Here is a 22,462-nt window from a genome sequence, read left to right on the forward strand (position 1 = left end):
CAAACACATTCCAAACACCTCCCAAATGAGCTTTTATTCCATTTATCTGTGATGAGAGAACTTTACCTAGACGCTGTACGGAGGCAGGGGAACAGTGAATGGAATTAGGTTTAAAAATGGACATGCTGTGTATCTAGTCCGTGCCCTGACAATGAATTGATCAAAATATTTACCCTGATAACATTCTCAATTCTCAGTCAGGTGGAATGAGAGTCATTTATCACTGCAGGTCTCATTATTGATTTGCTCAGGAGATCAAAGGTTGAGGAGTCTTGTTCAATCAGTCTCTGACACTTTCTGGGCAGGAAGACAGCAGGCCTGGCCGCACTTCCATTACAGAAATAGCGAGTGATTGGACCACAGACCCGGTGAACGCACACCACTGGCTGCACACCATTGCCTTTCGCTCGAATCTCTTTCACCGGAGGAATGTACGTACTCTTCATCAGAGGCTCCGCAAATATTAAATCGAAAAACAGAAAACCGAGAGTAACTTAAGAACATTAGAAGACCAAAAAAAAAAAAAAAAAAAAGGGGGGGGGGGCTAACGAGTCAAGAAAAGCATGTCATATGTTGGATTTTTTTGGAAAAAATAATACAGGTTTTATTTCTTTTCTCTGTTCAATAATGTCATGCTTTCGCAACCTTTGCTCAGAACATTGTAATACAATTGATGAATATCACTCCGCTCTTGTTGCTCACCAATAATTCAATAAGAGGTTTCAGAGAGCCTGCCAATCCACATTCTCTTATTGGATTTACTGTGTTAGATAGTGTTTGACTCCACTGGTTGTATCAATTATGTCTGGAGCTTCACCAAACACCAAGCATGTCTCGGTCCAGCGTCCTCAAACATCATCTTCTAAAATGATTTTATATCACATCTTTTACCCAGGTTTTCTTTGATCTCCTCTGCAGTGAGTAACCCTGCTGAGGTCTGCCCCTCAAGGGGCCACTTCATACTAAGTACCTGCAGGATACACAAGGAAAAATGTATTATTCAAAGACAAGAGAGGAATACTTTGAGTAAGTTAAAATCTCTAATGCTCCACTACGTTTCCGTTCAGGTGTATGTACTGTGACGCTGTGCCATAGCTTTATTTTGACCTTGAAAATCTCCTTCACTGGCACCAAAAAAACGAGGGTGGGGGGTGGGGGTGGGGGGGGGTCACTTACGCCTGTTTGATATTAAATGATTAACCCTCTGCATTAAAGCGGTCTGCATTTCCTCATCTTTGGAGCTGTTCTCTACTTGATAAGCTAGTGTGAAATCGATGTTTTCATTATCATATTTAAAGTCTTGAACTAAGTTGTAACATCCTGAAAACCAATGATGATTTAGAGTTAGAGTATAGTTAGACAATAGGCGCATCAGTTAGATTATGATAACATTATGATAATGATAACCAGGCCAACACTGAGAGATGAGCTGTGAAGAGGAAGACGTTGGTGGAGTTTGTTGAGTAGCGTAACTGAAAAAGAGAGCTGTAACAGACAAGGCAGGCAATACTCTGGTGGCTGTAGATCCGTGAGTGCCCCCCCCCCCCCCCCCCCCCCCCCCCCCCCCCCCCCCCCGCGGCTGGGGGCTGCAGGGCTGAAGGCTGGGCCCCTCTGTGTGACGACCACTGATGGAAGGCGACAGAGAGGGAGGCTGCCTCTATTCACATGCACTTCAGCCATTAGCATATCTCTAAACCACCTGGAGCTGCGCTGACTCAATGCTTTAAAAACTTTTCACTTCCCACTGTTTACTTCCTAATGAAGAGAGACATGAAAGGGGTAAGAGGGATTATGTGTGTGAAGAATCAATATGTGTGTGTGTGCTTGCGTGTGTGTGTTTGTGCGTGCATTTGTATATATCTCTGGGTCCGTGTGTGTGTGAGCGCACGTGTGTGTGTGTGTGTGTGTGTGTGTGTGTGTGTGTGCATCTGCATTCGAGTCTGTGTGAAAAAGAGAAATGCAGAAAGAATGCATGAGGGTGAACACACACACACACACACACACACAGACTCCACACACGTATTGTACTGAGTGGCTCGTATGACTGCCTCTGTGTGAGCGTGTGCAAGCTGAGGTGGGCTGGGTGAAAGGGGGAGTGTTCGTCCTGAGAGGAGTGCAGCCCACCGCACAGCCATTGGCTGTGGCTGACTGAGGCGGGACAGTGCAGACGGGGGAAAGCCTGTGGGAGGTGGAGTGGACTTGCAGCTTGCTAGGGGGCTGTCGGGCTGTTAGGGCCAGAGATCCACTGCTCCTTATACACTAGGTGCACCTCAGTCAGACTCCAGAGGAGAACAGAAGTACGAGCTGCCACTTGCCTCTCCTCAAAGACACCTGAAGCACACCGTTCAGGAACTCCTGCTGGGCTTCAGGACTGCACACAGGCAAAGGAAAAGAGAGAGGGGGGAAAAATCCAGTGCTGTTCATTTTGTCAGTTCCTCCCAAGTTAAAAAGAAAAGCAAAAAAGGATTATAATTTCTTTCAAATTATTGTTACAACCTTTCCCCCTCCCCCTGTATTACATTAAAAGTTGTGGAGTGGTGATTTTTTTTTTTTTTTTTTTTAACTGAGAGTGAGCATGACGGGACAGAGGGGCAGCAGAGCGATGACGACCCAGGTTCTGACTGCGGTCCTGGGACTTTTCTTCCTCACCTCGGCCGCCTCTGCGGAGGAGTACGACTACTACAGCTGGCAGTCGGACAATTTCCACAACGGCCGCTTCTACACCAAACAGCCGCAGTGCGTGGACATCCCGGCGGACCTACGCCTGTGCTACAACGTGGGCTACAAGAAGATGCGCCTCCCCAACCTGCTGGACCACGAGACCATGCCGGAGGTCAAACAGCAGGCGGGCAGCTGGGTGCCCCTTTTGGCCAAGCGTTGTCATGCCGACACGCAGGTGTTCCTGTGCTCGCTGTTCGCGCCCGTGTGTCTGGACAGGCCCATCTACCCGTGCCGTTCGTTGTGCGAGGCCGTCAGGGACAGCTGCGCCCCTGTCATGGAAACGTATGGCTTCCCCTGGCCGGAGATGCTCCAGTGCGAAAAGTTCCCCATTGACAACGACCTCTGCATACCCATGCAGTTTTCTGGAAACCATGCCACCCAGACCCCAGGTACTGCCATTCACATCTCTGATGCCATTTAAAGTTTGTACCTGAATGCCTGACTGACTTGTTCCTTCGTAAAATTAAAACAAAAAAACAAACAACTACAAAAACAAAAAAAGAAAGAAAGAAAAAAAAGGACAACAGTACTTTAGATGCATGAGGACAATAAAAGCAATGATAAATTTCCAAAAATTGAAAAAAAGAATACTGAACCTTGTCTATCTGTAGAAACAATTAAACATCAGGTTTTTTAGATCTGAAAATGAAGATTAAAACAATTGCAGGCAGAACAGTAGCAGTACGGTTGAGGTACCCTTTTAATAATGAAGTATAGAAAGCATATGCTCAACATTTTGAACAAGTAATTATTTTATGCATCTAAGATTCCTGACAAACACAATACTGTTCGTCATATAGGTTACTCTTAAGAAAAGGCAATGAATGATAAAACATGTAACATATTGTGTGAGTAATTTGTGCTTACTCAGACTTTTAAAAAAACAAAAAGAAAGAAAAAAAAAACCCCTAGAAGTTGCGTTATTAGTCTTTTTGCTTGGCTCAAGGACTTCGAAGCTCCTGGGAAGTTGGAAGTGGGGGAATTCACTGTACCGTCTGGGGGTGTATGTGTGTGTGTGTGTGTTGGGGGGGGGGGGGTGGAAATTACTTAGCGCTTTCATTATCTAAAAGAAAAATCTCATTTGGAATGTGGAGAGGACAATGCCCACTGTGCCTGGACTTTCTCTGTCTTTGTTTAAAATGGCAGTTAGGTAGCCAATTAGCCAGAGAGCCAATGACCAAGGGGATCACTAATTAGTCTAAATGGCAGTACATTAGAGTTTCATTGGTGATGGAAGGACCATCTGTGAGAGAAAAGAAAGAGGAGGTGAAGGAGAGGAACATGAATGAAAAGGGAGAGAGAGAGAGAACAGAGAAGGCTTGAGAATGGTAAGGGCCATGGGAAGTTGAGAGACTGAGGAAAAAAAAAGTTTGTGTGTGTGTGTATGTGTGTGTGTGTGAGTGTGTGTGCGTGCGTGTGTGTGTGTGTGTGTGTGTGTGTGTGTGCTTAAAGTGAGCAAAAAATTGTGCAACCAAAAACCAAACTGAAACAAACAAACAAATAAAGACGGAGACAACTAACCCAAAAACAAAAACAATCAAACAATAACCACAAAAAACAACAACAAAAACAAACAAAAAAAAACATACAGCGGTTCTCAAAGAAGTGTGTGGCACAAAAATTTTAATGCATGTTAACCATTTATCATTATTTTCATTAATTTATATAAGTTAAGAATAAATAGATTGACTAGTTAAAAACAGTATGTAAAACCGTTCCAAACTTTATTTTATTTCATATATATATATAATTAGTGTTTACTTGTATGTCGAAACTCTCCCGAGGACACGTATTTGTCCTCTCATGTTCTATGGAACGTTTGTGGCATTTGACAACATTCACTTGAATCTCTGGGTTTTCAAAGAAATCATTAGATCATTTTGACAGACCTCATGTACCTTGTGTCCCCTGACGAAAACTCTGCATGAGAGTGTTTGTGATTTACAGACCTGGATGGAAGAGAAAGTGTGTGAGTGTGTTTATGTGAGTGTGTGTGTGTGTATGTGAGTGTGTGTGTGTGTGTTTGTGTGTGTGTGTGTGTGTGTGTGTGTGTGAGTGTGTGTGCGTGTGTGTGTGCGCGTGTGTGTGCTCGTTACCTTATGTGGGTGAAGGAAAGGGTGTACGCATAAAAAGTGAAGCCTGAGGGGAAGATGTGTGTGTGTGTGTCACTGACATTCTGTTTAATAGTGCGGATGATTCTCCGCGCACCGATAAACCACTTTGTTCTCCGAAGGAAACTAAAAAAAAGACATTTCTCTGACATGTCATGCACTGAGACAATGACATTTGTTGGCTTTAATCCTTTCAAAACACTTTTGTCCACTTCCTATTGAGCACTCCCAGCTAAAATGCTGCATTCTCTTAATATCTTTATAAGTAAGGGAAAGGTCATCTCTGTGAATCAAATTTTCTCAGCTTTCTTAACAAGTACTGGCACAGTGCATGTTACTGACATTTCGGGAAAAATTGGAAGTTGTGAGTTTCAAAGTGGTACAGGAGTAAAGCAGCTCTTTAGTAGTTGTTGTGTAAATATACAGCCACGAGGCCCTGCTCATTTGAAATAAGATCTCTCCGTGGTGTGGAGACTTCTCGGACAATGTAAGTCACGGTAATCTGAGGTGCTGCTACCTCTGTGCTGTGAGGCCCAGTTAAAACCCAAACTATTCTGCAATTACATGATATTACACGGTTCGAGCGGTTGTGTGGAAACTAGCAGAACAGAGTAAAAAATTCACTTTCCCTCTACTCTCACAGCTGGTGAGATGTACAGACCTGAGCCAAAAAGTTTGCGTAAACGTGTGTTTTGGTAAAGAGCGCATGACTACATGAAACAGGAGTCTGGCGATAGCATGGCAACAAAAACACACACACACACACACACACACACTTGACATGGGCAGACACTCTGGCTCACTCCCAGTGGCGTGTGGAACAGGACAGCTCAAGCACTCACAGGGAGACAGCCTCAGGAAAGTCCAAACTTCTTTTTTTTTTTTTCCCTCTCTCTCTGGGGGTTTAAGGTGAGATCTTGGGTGGTCACCCAACCAGAGCCTAGGTTCCAAAGTTCTGACAACCAACAAGGATCGATGAGTCATTCCAAAAACAACACTTTCAATTCACACCGCACGGGCGGCGTTAAGAGGTCTCTTCAGACATTAATTGTTTAGCCAGAGGGGAAAAAAAAAACATGAAATATGGTTGAAAAACGGGCCTCTAATGTCTAAAGCCAAACTGCCTAAACAGCAGATGTGACGCAATGTGTGAGCATGGAATAATTAACAAACTTCCAGCTGAGTCGCACACAGGCAACTGTTTAACATGCCATTTCAGAGGAGAACTGGGCAGAATTGGGACAGTGAGATTTGCGTTCGGCATAGACAGGCACTTTATTAATGTACCTCTGTACTTTTTGCGCCGACATTTTGAGTTTTCTTGTAGCATAGGAGTATTTCTTCTCGTTTCTTGAGCAGATCTGAAAACGGATTCGGCGAATTTATTTGGTTAACATGCGTCATGAATATTCTCTAACAACACGCAGAGGATAAAAATAAATAAATAAAAATGTCTCCAAAAAACAAACAAACAAACAAACAAATGAGAAAAAAAAAACAAACAAAAAAAAATTGGATACATACAAGCTGAAATAAAAAAGTCAATCTAAAGTAAATAGAACACTTTACTGACTTCTTCTTCTCAAAAAAAAATATCTTTCTGTTATTATTTATGAGCGTTCTTGCAAACAATTCCCGCAAAGTCCTGCAAAGGAGTTTAGTGTCTTTAAGAACGCCAAGGGGTGGGCTCTTTGGGAGACATTTAAACTTGCCTCTGTCTGTTCGTTCTGTGCATTTAAACAGATGTTGGGAGTCCTGACATAAATCATGTGCTGTATTTCATCTTGAGCGTAGTAATGTTTTATGTCATATGTGTTACTGCTCATAACTTCAAGGGTCCAAATGAGCCATAAAATTATGATGAGTGCATAGTTTAAACAGAACGTTTTCCTCATAAAACTAAAACTAAAGAAAAAAAAAAAAAAAAACCAAAACCTGCTACAGAAACACGCTTGTCACAGTCTTAGCAGAAATGTAAGGCTGTGAAATAAAGTCAAGTCTATGAGAGGACCTCTGACAACCGGCAACAGGTCAGCCATCCACTCTTTTCCCCAGTGACACAGTCAGGGATGGGAATTCTCTCCCTCTTTCACTTGACTGAGCTTCCTTTTCTCTCTCTCTCCCTCTCTCTCTCTCTTCCTCTCTCTCTCTCTCTCTCTCTCTCTCTTTCTTTCTTTCTTTCTTTCTTTCTTGTACCACTCATTGTGCTGAGTGGTTAGTGGGGGTCTCTTCAGTTAGCTTAAGCCTGACCTTCTGGAAAATGTTCAGAAAACCCACAGGTGGTGCATTGCATTGCAGGCCTAACTGCTAAAAATATGAACCAGGGCAGCAGCTCGGGCCGTGTTTGAATTCTTTCTAGTCTCCCCGAGCTTATTGCATTTCAAGAATTAGGAGATTTATGGTGTCGGAATATTCTAATGAGAGTAGCTCATGTTCTTTTTCGCTACCATTATAATGTGAATAATCTTTTTTTCTTTTTTTTTTTTTAACTGCAAATACCTTTCCTAGGAATGTCCATGAGTTGACAAGAAACAAACTAGCAATTCTAGCAGACAGTCGTGAGGGCAAGTTGGAGGTGTTGAAGATCAAGGAAGTAGATGAGAGGATGAGGTGGAATGAAAAAACTCAATAGCCTGACAAATGCTAAGTTCAACAAAAAACCATTTGATGGATTCCATTGCAAGTGATTTGAATCATCCTGGTAATGTCAGTTAATCAGTACATAAGCAGTGCAAACAGAAACAGTCTGTAAAAACGGCGGAATACGTTTTCCTGACACATGCCTTGGCAAGGCTTCAGCTGGGCCGTCTGCCAGGGAGGAACCCTGCAAAAGGAAAGAAAAAAAACGAATAAATTACCTAGTAAAGCAAATAAGACGTTACAACTTCAAGTGTATCACTTACCCAGGACGAGGGCTGTGACCTAGAGCTCAGGCCTCTCTTTCTCCACACACACACACACACATACATACACACACATACACGCAAACACAAAACTCGCTGTCTAAGTGTCACCACCAGACAATTAAGTCTGTGACCTTCTGACTGGTATATCCTAAAGAGAATGTATGGGAATTCCTGCTCGGGGACTAACCGTCAGTTACTGCGTGCAGAAAGGGGTTCAACTCCCCATGACCCAAGCGCTGAAGCCTGCTGAACTTTGACCCTGCCTTTATCTGGCTCTGTAGCTGTGCTTGCGGGCTGGGGTGATAAACTCTGACCCTTGCTTTTTAACCTGGGAGGGTGGAACGGGGGGGGGAGGCTGTGTAACTGCTCATTAATGAGCGCTTTTGTTGGCTTAACTACATAGTGAGAAGATGGTCTGAATGAATGACAGAATCACATTTACTCCCTATAGAAATCACGCATGGGCTGAGAAACACGATGTGCGCTAATGAAATGTTACCAGTGGTCATGCTTTGTTCAGTCGTAGCGGCCATGTGAAATTTCTTTTTTTTTTTTTAAACAAATTTCTGCAGAGGAGTTTATGACATCATTCAGTGGTCCCTACCCTGAAGTTCTTCATAAAACTCCTCTTTACAGGATCAATAAGATGGCACAAAGTCTTTAGCAACTAGACAGTCTGCCCTCATACACATTTCCGAACATAGATAACCGAAGCACAGTAACAGATGACTACTGTTAAGAGTCAAAGACCAACAAAAAGAAAAGAAGAAAAATGAGAACCATGTTTAAACAGAAAGAACAAAAGTTCTTTGAAAAGTGTCTAAATTGAGCCCAGTAGATGACACAGCCAAAATATTGCGTCTCAGTTCATCCATGACTGGAGAAAGTCTCTGACTGACCAACTCAAAAACGCTGAGAATATTTTCTCTTAATCGTATTATTTTGTTCGTGGATAAAGTCTTCTCAGTGCTTTCAATATGAGGCTACAGCGGAACAGCAAGTCCAGTTTCTGCTCTATTCAGCTATATAAACATCACATTAATCTGTATTCGGTTTTTCAACGTTATAGTATTCAGATCCACAATGCATTTAAGTAAAGTCTGTGGCTGCAATGATCATCTATCATAAAAATAGCATGAACCACAGACTATCAATTTACTACAGCACATCAGTGTAAGATCCACTGTGATTATACCTTAAAATAGTCATAACTTATAAAGTTCTCAGATGAAATATAAATCACAGACACAATGTGGAGCAGAAAGAAACAGTTTTAACTGTTTAGTGTACGGTAAACTAATAAAATAAACTAATCGGACTTCATCACCTCACTTCTGTTGTCCCATATTAAGATATGTAGACGTTCTCAGGGCTGACAGACACTATGTCCCTATACTATGTCCCTCCACTATAACCTCGCACACTTCAGATGTATCACAGTCATGTGAAAAAACTATGACCATTGTAAAAGTCTATGAAAGTACAGCATCGTGCTAACTGGCCGTTTTGAACGCATTAGTCCAGGCTCTGGCTTCGTTCCATTAAATCAATTTAATCTGCAGGATCCGGGGCTACGGCAGAGCTATACCGCACCATATCACATATAAAACATGGACTGCGGCCAGAGGACCGTTTACAAAGAGTTTTAATTAAAAACGTTTATAGTCGAATAATATCGGTCAGTCTCAGACTCTCTACGGAGAAGTGTCAGTCAACTCTCTCTGCCCTTGTTACCGCCTCTCTTAGCAATGACGACAGTTTCCAACTACCATAAAGCTTCCTGCCGGCTTCCTGCCGCGGATTAAACCTTATTCGCTCTACCCTTTACCCCTAAAATGAGCGCAGTAGAACGCTCAGCCCTGGTTCACCTATCGTCCAAAGAAAACGAGCCATTTCAGTGCTTCAACTGAGATTCATCTTCGATAAGTATGCAAAAAGCCAGTTTTAGGATAATTTAGGAATTTGTGTAAAGGAAAAAAGTGTTTTGTTTTTTTTATACAATGTCAACAAACTTCGATTACAATCCTGGGAAGACAGCAGTTGTGATGGGAGTGAGTGGTTCAAAATAAATAAATCTGTCCGTTTTGAAATGCAGTTTTAAGTTAAAACATAACAAATTTATGTAACCTCACAATCTGGCAACCTCATTGGCAAAATTAATGTATTTGTCTATTTTTTTTCTCCCAGTACTAATGCTTTTTCAGCTGAGAAAAATCTTTTCTGTAGGGGTTTGCTGTTTGAATCCAAAGCCTCAGACTCTGATGAAGACCCTGAGATCCTGAATTCATAAAATTTTAACAGGCCTCCTGTAATATTGTCATGTGACCAAGACAATCCCTGAAGAGACTAAGCATTTTTTATCTGCTCAAAGTTTACCCTAATGAAAGGTTATTCAAGTGCAATATGTCTATGAACATGAGTGAACAAAATATGCTTCATCTATTTATTATTTTCCAGCAATTCACGGAAAATCTATCCCACCAACAGGAGTTTACAACAGCAGTTTTACATAAGGCAATTCAAAATCAAGCTGCCAACATTATTAATCTACTCAATACTAACAACCTTCCCAAGCACAAGCAGGTTGGCCATTTTGGACTTTGTGTGTTTTGACTGATTCCAAAATTTGAAATACTGCTCTCAGATTTTGCAGATATACTTTTCCTATTCCTTTGCACAGAGCCAGTTGCTTAGACACACAAATCTGGTTGCTTAGACACACAAACCTGGCAACTCGCCTACTGTACAAGATGCCCAGAGATGAAAAACAACCTCTCACAAGGTACTGATGTGGCAGGTGACTTAGTTGGCTAGCCAGCAAACCTAGCTTTTCTTGAACTACGGGTGATTCAAAGGGTCATGTTAGAATTTGCGTTAACAGTGTTAAAAACAAAAAATGAGTGGTGTTAAAATAAAACGCGCTAATGCATTATTAAAGCGTTAACTTTATCCACCCTACTACTTATATATAAATACACACACACACACACACACACACACATATATATATATATATATATATATGGCTGTGTGTGTGTGTCTGTGTGTATATGTAAACTTACAAACATTCAGACTGAAACTTCTCATCACTTTAATTGCAATGCAAACATCACAGCAGACCACTGCTCTCTGTATGTGCTTGCAGCAGAAAATATCATCTGACAAGAAGGAATTTTCAAAAAGGAGCTCAAATATGTATGAATAAGCATTACTGTCGGCCCACGTCTTTCTGACCTCAGGGGTTCACAAAACCAGGCCATTCTCAAAACAGCATCTGAAGTTTTTACAATGGCTGTATAACAACGAAATCTTCAAAAACACATAAAATGTTAAAGAGCTTGTAGAACCGAAGCTATATTGGCCAGGTGATAAGAATACTGTCAACAACTGACTTGACATTTTTTTTTTCTTTTCTTTTTTTTTTTTTCTTCTCTGCAGTTTCAAAGGTTTGCCCACCTTGTGACAATGAACTGAAGGCTGACACCATAATGGAGCATTTCTGTGCCAGTGACTTTGGTAAGTCATTAACATGCACATGTGCACACACGCACAAACCAACACATACACACACACACACACACACACACACACAACACACACAGATGCACACAACCACACACAGATGCACACACATGCAAACACTGATCACACGTTAGAAATCATCTATTCTTGTGATTTCGTATTGACAATGGCAATGATTGACAATGATAATTTCCCACAGCGAAAATTACTGAGCACTGGAATACTGTGTTGACAGGTTTGGCTGGGAAAATGACAACAGCTGCTTGACAACTTAACTTGATTTCTTTTCTACATGAGGAAATAAGCATTGTAATTTGAGTGAAGCTCTGTGAGATGTGACATGTGAGGGAAAGTGATTACTTTACTGCCGTTGTGTTTTTGGGGAGGTGGGGGGGGCCGATTTCTATGAAATGTCAAAAAAAAAAAAAAACAACCAGAAAACAAACAAAGGAGAGAGTTACATAGTTAGAATTTGAGTGAAGAGATTCAGCTTCTAGACACTCTGGAACAGTTGCTGAGTCAGACATTAATCCATTAAGGTTAACATGTCCAGGTTTTATTTTTTTCGTGTGTGTGTGGTTTAAAAAATATACCGTCATAATAAAGAAACAGCTTTCATGCAACATTTAATGTTGGCTGTGAAACGTGTTTCACTTGGATGTCGCCAGCACTCTTAGGTATTATTCTTAATAAGTATGACAAATCGCAGTCACAGTCACGTTTAGCACAGAGAACAAATGTTCTGCACTCCACATCTGACCGCAGTTAAACAAGCTGAATCAGAGGATGAGTGATTTTGTGACTCCGATGAACGATTGCCAACCAAGAGATTTCAGTGCACGAATTCTACGATGCAGACATTTTCAATACCCCATAAAAGATATATATAAACACATACATATACTTACTCCATAGCATCCAGAGTCACTGTGTAGAGATATTGCAGTAATCTCTCATGCAAAGGGTATGCTTTTCTCTGCAATGCATTTGGTGGTAAACCAGACTAAACAGGGGTGTATTATTGTGCGAAACTCTGTGGTTTATTTAACTTGCTTTGGATGTTGTAGAAACTGTTTTCATTCCTGCAGTGGTGCTGCCAGGACCCGCAAGGTAATAACACACAGTAAATCAGCACTTCCTTACACATTATACAGCAGGCTAACTTATCAAACGATTTAAGCCACGCTCCCGTGGATTAGCGCTGTGCAGGCTATTGCTGAGAGGAAACTCTTCATCCGTGTGTATTCCTTGGCTATTAAATCATGTTGATATTAAAGGAGAGCTTCATATTTTCTCCACTTGATAAAGAGACGGTCTGCAATGAGCCATGAGTTTCGTAAGTCAACATACTGTAACGTCACGCTGAGAGTTTGAATTAAACTGAAAAATGATTCTTAAAAAAATAAAAATGTAAAAAAACAAAAAAAAAACTTTTTAAAATCAGCAGAGCATGAAAGAAAGTGGGATTGAGTGAAGATTAGACCACTTTTGAAACAACGTTTATACTACTTAATTATTGCATAGTTTTAGCATTTTTTCTACATAACAACCTGTCAGTTACAACTTAAACACATTTTCCACACATCATCAATCAAATACTGTGAAGAGCAAACTGCTGTTATCAAAACAAAAAACAGATTTTATTGCTTTGGACCTGTTGGGGCAGATGACTGAATAGCATAAAAAAGACTAATGATTTAAAAATGATTTAAGTTTTTAGACTTTTTTTCTCTAGAAAAACCTGCAACATAAACTCAGGATTTGAAACACACGTGCACACACACACACTATAAACAATGACACCACCTAAAATTCAACACAATTACAAAGGCTTAAACATGCATCATTGAACTTAATACCTTCATATCATTGACCTTTTTCCATTTACGGAAAAAAGATGATCTTCTTAAACTACACAGCGTTGTTTGTGATGACTGGATGGAAAACATGAAATGTCACTATGCATCCCAAATGTAAAGTACTCTAAACAAAACTTCAACTGTTCATGTTAGTCAGATTCAGCCAAGTCATGATAAATGAGAATGCTTGGTAAAAGTATACAGGTTTAATAGCTGCTTAAGGTGACAAGGAGAGCGATGAGTATGTGGTAAAGGCTACAGTCAAGGGTGTTCACTTTTCACGTCCGTCTCGGAAACTTTCCACTCTTTTCACCGTCCTCTCCCGGGTGACTGCAATTAGCGCTGTCGGCGGTTAAATGATGTTTCTCCGGGGTGGCGTAAACCATTCCACTGCTTGGGACAGACCTGGCTCTTCCTGTGTGCTTGTTGTGAAATGTTTTGCTGCATGAGGTAGCACAAATGAATGGAAGAACCAGAGTGCATAATTGATTGCAAACGGAAATATAAAGACATTTCAGCGCTAGCAGAACCAAGAAAGAAAAAAAAATAAATAAAATTCTCAGTCTTGAGACATAATTTTGTGGCTGATGTCAATGCAGACCTCACATTTCTTGCCACATCCATGTAAGCTTATTGTTGATCAATAACTTTTTCTCCTCATGGTCTCTAATGCTGAATATGCACCATTACATCCAGTGTTGAGGAAAAAACAAAAGAAAACAAAAACAAACAAACAAAACTGTTGTAATTCATGAAGTGGTTATGCATTTGCAGTTATGTTCAGTTCGGAAAACAACAGAACAGTACAGACCAGAACAAATGTTATTTCTTTATGTCTTAAAAGTATAACGGATTTGAAAATATGGAAAAAAAAAGATCTCTAAAAATTATTGGTGTTTTCCGTAAAGTGTCCACAGCTGGTCTTCGAAGGTCAGTTCGCATGTTTACCTCACCATAGTTAAAGGTGATGTCTAAATGATCTGATCTTACATCAGATATTAAGGTTGAGAGTAGACAGCGCTACAGGCCAGTTCTGGTCTTGGGTGTTACCACAGCATGGCCAAAGCACTAACTCAAAGCTTCATTGAAGGGAACACTGGTTCTGCTCAGCCTGACAGCCGTACTCCCTACCTACCGACGTCACCCATAAGATCAACCACCCACCATTCAAAACCAGCTCTTGTTTAAAAAGCAAGATTGACTTGTCACAGTGACACTGTCCAGACGTGTGGGGACTTATGGAGCTTTTCCGAAACTAGAATAAAATAAAGAATAATCTCATTTACGGCTTGGTAACATTTAAGATTGTATTGAAAGACATTATGTTAGATGTCTTTGTCTCTACCAGAGTATTCTGGATGCAAGACTTTATTATTTAGTCTGTAATTAAAAATCCAGGTGGGCGTAGAGATATTTTTTCCACAGACCCTGGAGAGAGAAAGAGAGACAGAGCGAGAGAAAGGGAGACAGAGACAGAGACAGAGACAGAGACAGAGACGGAGAGAGAAAGAGATTTAATTCAATTTGTGTGGGGGAAATCTCTCAATATTTGTGAATTAATTACCTCGGCTATTATCCCATCTATTATTTGACTGCCAGATCTTTTTTTTCCATTTTTTTTTCTCGGATAGCCACGATTGAAACAACATTAAGTAAATATATTCTGTTGAATGTGGGGCTGGGAATGATCCAGAGGCTTGACAAATCCACTTTAGCGTATGTTCTTGGCATAAAGCACACAGAGATTATATGTTCATTTTCATCCACCTATGGATACATGTTTAAAATACAGTAGACAAAAAGGCTGGCTATAAAATGATAGTAATTTTGAAGAAGCCAGAAACATCTTCCAGCCAAATATTGATTTATGAAGACTTTAAATACTCTAGCCAAGATCGGTGGTTTGAAATAATAGGATATTACATTTTCATTAGTCACATTCAGAAATAAAAATGAAGAGTTCCTTCCTGGGTAGGTGACTTCATCTTGCTCCAATGAGATGGACCATCAGATATCTAAATTTAGAATGAAACTGATCTTGTATATTAACAGAGAAAGATTTAAATCAAAGTACAGAAATGAGGATGGGACCATGGGCCCCACATGGCATTTCTATGCAGCAAATATATTACTAAAGTGTGTGTAAGAGCACTTAATGGTCATTTGCAACAACAACAACAACAACCACAACATCAGGTTAATTTATTATTCTTATTCTTTTTTTTATTCTTATTCTTGCTACTTCTACTGCTGTTGATGTCATTGTTGTCGATCTTGTTGTTGGTGGTGGTTTATTTATCTATTTAATCATTACTTTTTTGCAATTAATGCATTTCACAGTTAAATAAAGTGACAATTTGTGATAAATTACATATAATCAATATAAAGTGTAAAGTTACAGTCACTCTGTGGCTACAGCTTTGACTGATCTGGACTGAAATCTGCAAATAACCATTTTAAAATGGGAGAAGGTAAGCTCTCAGTTAAACAGTTAAACAGTGAAAACATGAAAGCACGATAGACGTGACTTGAAAAGTGCTGGTGGCCAATAATCTCGTAGTGGGTCACCTACAGGGCAAGAATTCCCAGTCCTGACCCTGGAGGCCCACAGCCCCTGTACGTTTTAGATCTCTCCCTGCTTAACAGACCTGAGGTCAGTGCTGAGATGCTGGTGTTTTACTCCTTGAATTCAGTTACACCACTGTATGTTACAGTTTAATTATCTGGAAAAACATCATACTGAAAAAAAATCAGCAATTTCTGAGTGAACTACCTAAGTTGTTGAAAGTCATGGCAGGTACTGGTGAAGAAATAATGAATGCAATTTTCAAAAAAACTAAACAAATGTGTTAAAAAAAAAAAATGTGTAGGCTATATTCCTGTGTGTTGTGTGTGACGTGGGTGTGAAGCAGCAATTGTTCAGTGACAGCAGCAACTGTACAGTAGAGATTGCAGAATTTTCAGTCTTGAAGTGCAGAATTTATCAGTCTCCAATTGCCCTGATGTGGAATAACAGTAATAATAGCAGCAAATTGTTCAGTGAGATGCAAAATTTGTCATTCTCATGGCATCCTGGCGGAAGCTGTTCCTCAGCCTGGTGGCTCTGGTCTTGATACTGTGCAGCCTGAAGGGAGGGGGGGCGAACAGTCCGTTAGGGGCATGGGGTCAAATATCTCTAACCCATTCCTCAAGGCATAGCTCAAGCTCTTGCTCTGTGTCCTCAAACTATCCTTGTTGGCTTCTCTCTCAGGCTTGTACTGGAAATTTGATCCTACCTCTTAAACATCAACCAGCAACACAATCAGCTCTGTGAGACCCATGATATGTAGCCATTTTTGCTTAGTTGTTGACTTGATCACTCAACAATCCCATTGCCCATACACTGAGAGGCCCTCACTCATATTCTTTTCTGTTTTCTTTTCACTAACAACTTGGTTCCTAGAATTAGCACCTTGATGGAAATAGATGCTCTCAGGAACTTCAAAATGCAGAAATATCTGGAAAGCCTACAGATGCCTGTTCCAATGGACTTTGCTGTACTAACGCTTTTTAAGTGCAGCTTGTCCATCAAAGCTGGATGTCTTACTAATCACACAGTATAACTAATCAAATGCTAGCAGCAGTTTTATATGTCCATGGACTTTGTGTTCCATATCAAATGCTTTGCTCTTAGTGTCCACAAGTGTCATGGATACTTTGAAGGCCATGCTTGACTGGAGAGTACACTGCTCACCATTTTGACATATTTCCATTGCTTGAATAACTTCAGTATATTGACCATGTTATTGGTCTGCTCTTGACAGACTTCTTGGTGTAGAGGAGGGCTTAGGACAATGTGGTGTCTCCTTCTCAGTTGCTGTGTAGTTCCTCAAAAGTGATTTGATCAAGTGGTTCTGACTGGCGCATTTGCTGAGTGCGCTAGGCAACATTTAGGTACGATGTTCCACTTAGTATGACCACGCAAGATAGATGGCTTCTTATCACTGGTTTTCTTTGGTTGGAATGCGTCTTCCAGCGAGGCTTGACGTGGTTCTTTCACAAGCCTCTGACTTCCACAGGGGTGTATGAAAGGCTGACTGCTTAGAGTATCTGGAACCATATTCTAGCTACCAGAAATGAACTGATTAGTGAAATTTTGTGGTGTCAGCTTGACCATCCATCCCTATCCACAGGCATCAAGATTAGACATTACTGAGACATGTATCAAGGTTAATGTGTTCTTGTTCAACCAGCCAGTAAAGTTGTTTCCTTTTAGGTAATGGTGTGTGTGTATCTAAGATGCTCCACTTCAGTTAGAACCTCTAAATGATGGGCAGGAAAGATATGACAGGTATGGGTAAGAGCCTTGCTTGCAAAAATAGTGTAGCACGCTTTGCTCAAACTCTCAGGTCAGGAACACAATTAATCTGTCCAGTAATATGTTTGTGGACAAACTGAATGGACAACTAAATGCGCAAGTACAAGAGACTTCAGGGGTACAGATTTCAGCTGTTCAGGAGAGTCCCAATGCCCCTTCTTCTGGGTGCTAATGCTATCACAGCAGTACCTCTCACATTATCTGTTTTTCTTTGTGGTGTAATGTTCATTATAAATAGAATATTTACATTCACAGTTATCTGGCAGACGGCTAGACAAAATGCATGGACTTTTCAGTCTAGGCTGTGCTTTGAGAAGACATCCTGACACTTATGAAGCAGTTGCAATATCTGACCCCACTGATTGAATGGCAGCTTAAAAGATTTAATATCTTAGTCACTCAGATGAAGCCTCCAATACTGCAACTCCTGTTCAGCTCCTTGTGCAAGAATACCAAACAGGCACCGCTTTCCTCATGCAAAAATGTTGCAGGACATTTTTTGTTTGTGAAATGAGAGAAATACTATGATTCACAAAAAAGAAAAATAATAATGACTTCACAAATTTCAGTGGGAGAACTGTCCATTTTCAGACACTATGACAACAGCAGAGGTGGTTTTCCAACTTTTGAAGTCAATAACTCAAGCGTCACAAGCTCACCGATTGCTCCCAGTAGACCTTTGACGGTTCACCAAATGATCTGCATCAGGGCACCAGTTTCATGTAACAGACTTGGATGAATAGTTGGCCAAGGTGATTTGGAGGGCAGGAAAATCCAACACACAAGAGAGGAACTTAGAGATCTAAGGGTTTATCAAGAGAGCCACTGTTACCACATATGCACATGATCACACTCTTGCTCTCTAATTCCCTATAACAGCATCAATTATGCCTCTGATGGTTAGCTTGGGAGCCACATAACACACTAATTTACAACTACAACTAACACGCTAATTTACAACTACAACTAACATGCTAATTTACAACTGCAACATGCTAACTGGGAATTTTCATCGTAGCAACCATTTTTTCAGCAAACTAAATACCGCAGATATGCACCTAGATGTAGGAATCTGAGAGCCCAAATGAGGTCCATTGGACTTCTCATACTGAGCTAGGTCAAGACAGATGACAATCCAGGGGAAAGTGGGAAAGTTTAGCTTCTTGTGTGAAGTGACAAGGGGAAAGATAGGTATGCAGTAGAGCCAAAGAAGGGGAGTTCTCATTTCACATCTGTCTCTGAAACTTTCCACTCTTTTCTCCATCCTCTCCTGGGTGACTGCAATTAGCGCTGTCCGCGGTTAAATGATGCTTCTCTGGGGAGGCGTAAACTATTCCACTGCTTGGGATAGCCCTTGCTCTTCCTGTGTGCTTGTTGTGAAATGTCTTGCTGCATGAGATAGCACAAATGAATGGAAGAACCAGAGTGTGACAGAATATCCCAGAGGGACCAAAGGGATTTCCCACTTTTTCCGATGTAAAAAGTCGAGTGACGACATACACATACACAGGATCTTTCACACTTGGTGTAAAGACTATACCCAATATTGGTGTGGTTAAAATGGAGGAGCAGTTTCTTGAAATGTATAAACATCTAGTAAATGATTGCCATGATACCATAATCTCTTAAAACTCTTGCAGGTATTCAGAGTCAGAAAAACTCCTGAAGGCAGATGGTGTTAAATTTGATGTTTAAAAAAACAACAGCAAAAAAAAAGTAACAGTAACAGTAACTCCAATTTTCTCTCTCTTCTTCTCTTCCTATCCTACGCAGCACTTAAAATGAAGATTAAAGAGGTTAAAAAAGAGAAGGGTGACCGGAAACTCATAGCAGCACAGAAGAAGAAGAAGGTCCTAAAGATGGGAGTCCTGCGTAAGAAGGATCTGAAAAAACTCACCTTGTACATCAAAAACGGAGCAAACTGTCCCTGCTCGCAACTGGACAACCTTGGAAGCAACTTCCTCATCATGGGCCGCAAGGTGGATCAACAGCTACTCCTTATGTCCATTCACAAGTGGGAGAAAAAGAGCAAGGAGCTCAAATTCGCCATTAAATACATGAAGTCTCATCAGTGCCCTACCTACCACACAGTTTTCCAGTGACCAAGTCCATACAGTTCCGATCCCTTTCCTCCTTTTTAACCCCCCCCCCTCCCCAAACCTTGAAAGAGTTCTATCCTAACAGATAGCACACAGATATTTTTTTACTCATGTAATGTTTTGTAAGCACTCCTCCACTAAATGTTTGGCATAACAGCAACAGATTTACTCTTTTCTATTCTTGCAAAAATCAGTATTCACTTATAAAAAAAAAAAAAAAAAAAAAGACAAAAAGAGGAATTATCTCATGGCACAGTAACTCCTTTTCACCATTCAGGCATTTTAGTGTACCACAGATGTCATGAAAAGAGTCATTTTTATACGAGAATTTTAGATGCGTCCAGGAGAAACTGTACAATCTTTCTTAAACCTGGAAGAAGAAAAGTGATTGTAAAATTGTTACGATGGAGTAGTATAATTCATTCTATGAAAGGCATTTTTTTACACAAGGATTTGTACAGAGAGACAAATAATAAAAGATTCAATTCCTTTTTAATGACAGAAAAATGTCACAGGTCTTGCCATTAGCAGACCTCACAGATTAAACAGGTGTGTAAATTAGGGGTGAGGGAAAAAGAATTAGTAAGGAAATATATGATGTAAAAGCTAAGAACATAGCGCCAATTAGCTTGTGCTTTTATCTCTTATCATGTAGATATGGAATAAAAAGTTTTATATCATGTACAAAGTAGATGAGATTGTGATTATGAAAACTAGTTGAGAATATGGGACCACATGAACAGTGACCCTACTCTTTGAGGGGGGGGAGAAAGATAATGGATTGTAGCTTCCACTGACAGCTGGTCAGCATAGCGCCCTCCACAGGGCAGCAGTGGGACTGAAAGCAGCAGCTGGACATCTCCCATGTTCTGAGAGATAAAATGAGAGTTTGCGTCTGACTGAGTTGAGACACCAGTGTGGATTATGACAGACTCTTGACTAAACTTAACTGTTTGGTTGGTGACAATTCTGATTTTCTTCATGTTTGTATTTTTACACTATCAATATAAAGCATTCTTTTTTTTTTTTCTTTTTTTTTTTTAACTGTGATTATTATCAGTCTAGTTTATGGTATGAACAAAAGTCATAGCCGACATAGCTGATTTCACTGTTGCTGTAATAAACAACCAAATTTAACTTCCATGATTGTTTTTAAGAATACTTTTATTAAGAGCCTTTGGTTGTGAAAAATGGATGTTTTTAAAAAACCTTCAACAGTCTGCATCTGAATTTTTTTTTATACATTTCAACATCAATACAATACAATACACTAATTAAACATGAGCATATTTGTGTGTGCAATCTTGTTTTTCACAGACATTTGAATAGTTTCGTTTTGGATTAGGCAGTGACTTCACATACTTGGTGTTATATTGTCATCCAGGATTAAGCTCAGGTGAATTTAAAACAATAACCACGATAAAATAGCGTAATTTAATATCTTTGAAAGCTGAATTATGAGAATGACCATGACAACTAGCGAGAGGTACATTGTAACTGCAGCTGACTCAAGATGAAAATGTAATATGAAGGTGTAATACAATTCTAAAAAATTCATAATAAACACAGCAAATTGGTGCCCTTCCCAGCATCTGGCGTAGAGTAACCCTGCACTTTGAAGGAGGTCTGCCAACCACATGCTAATTCCAACTGTCAGTCAATTGCTCACCAGCAGTACTGACTCATATAGGAACTCAACAGCCAAGAGGGGAGAGCAGGAGCTCCCAGTGCTCTGACAGAAGCAGACAGCAGCTATCTGACACATACTCACTCACATAGCTTACATCACATTTCTTATCCAACACCATGCTTGCTGATAACAAGAGAGGGTTCCCAATGTGATAGATATGAAATCAAATGCAGAAGGGTTCAAACTATATCGGTATTCTGAAAACATAATGCCAAACTAAGAGAGAGAGAGAGGACGGAATAGGAAGACAGTGAAATACACAAGAGCAGAGGTCGGAGGTGAGCACCAAATTGAAAGAAGAGAGAGAGAGGGCGAGAAAGGATAAAAAAAGAGGGGTCTAGTTGCAGCATCCCATCAGGTGAGCGGTCGGTCTCAAGGGCTGATCCCCAACCTTCATTCGTCCATCAGCACCACCAGAAAGGTCACTTACTATCATTAATAAGAGCTTGACGACGGCAGACTTGAAGGAACAGGGACCCGCATTGTGCCAGATGGTCGATGATATAAACAGGCCGCGACACAGGCAATCAAAAGGTAATTTAGATCCTCCGCCAGCTTCTGTGTCAGACAGATTTCCCTGGAAGGTTAATATCACTGGGAATGTAAAAGCCAGCCAAAACCTTTTCTTGCCTTCCCCTGGCTGTCTCTCACTCCACTAATCTCTGCCCTATCTGCTGCTGAGGAGAATGGGCCTTTTGTCTTGCTTTTATCGCCACGGCAGCGATAGCGGGCACCTTTTTTTTTTTTTTTTTTTGCAAATTGAATAGTGAATAGCTGTCTGGCTGTCATTTTAGCAAACTTTGTCAAACACCAGCGTTATTAGATGACTTTCAACCCCGTTAATGTCCTGTTGGGTGATACCTGTTCACCTCGATGGGTCAAATAACTTTGATTGTGTCAGCAAATTGAATCGGATGTCACGGTATGCGTTTTAATATTGTAACACTGGAGCGCTGTCTCTGGAGTCCATATGGTCTGGGAGGACAAGAAGAGAAGAGAGTGTACTGACCACAGGCCGGTACATATGGTCTACAGGCTGTCCTGCTGAAGGAAGCATTTTGGGAAGCTTTATTCAGTCATCATGGGACCAAGCAGCTCTCTTCGCTGAGTGAAGGTAAGAGTGGGCCAGAGTACTTCCAGATGGTTAGGATGCACTACTGTAGCCCACACCGGTTTTGAGGAACACACAACTGGACC

General features: G+C 40.6%; 1 protein-coding gene across 1 annotated transcript; it reads left to right on the forward strand.

The window, feature by feature from the left end:
• Positions 1–2,575: 2,575 nt before the first annotated feature.
• sfrp5 (secreted frizzled-related protein 5) lies at positions 2,576–19,578 on the forward strand. Its single transcript, XM_030772410.1, has 3 exons — positions 2,576–3,110; positions 11,177–11,254; positions 19,250–19,578. Exons 1-3 carry the CDS (start codon positions 2,576–2,578, stop codon positions 19,576–19,578), a joined length of 942 nt encoding a protein of 313 aa, XP_030628270.1.
• The last annotated feature ends 2,884 nt before the right edge of the window (positions 19,579–22,462 follow it).

Source organism: Chanos chanos, chromosome 4 (assembly GCF_902362185.1).
Source record: "Chanos chanos chromosome 4, fChaCha1.1, whole genome shotgun sequence".
Lineage (NCBI taxonomy): Eukaryota > Metazoa > Chordata > Actinopteri > Gonorynchiformes > Chanidae > Chanos > Chanos chanos.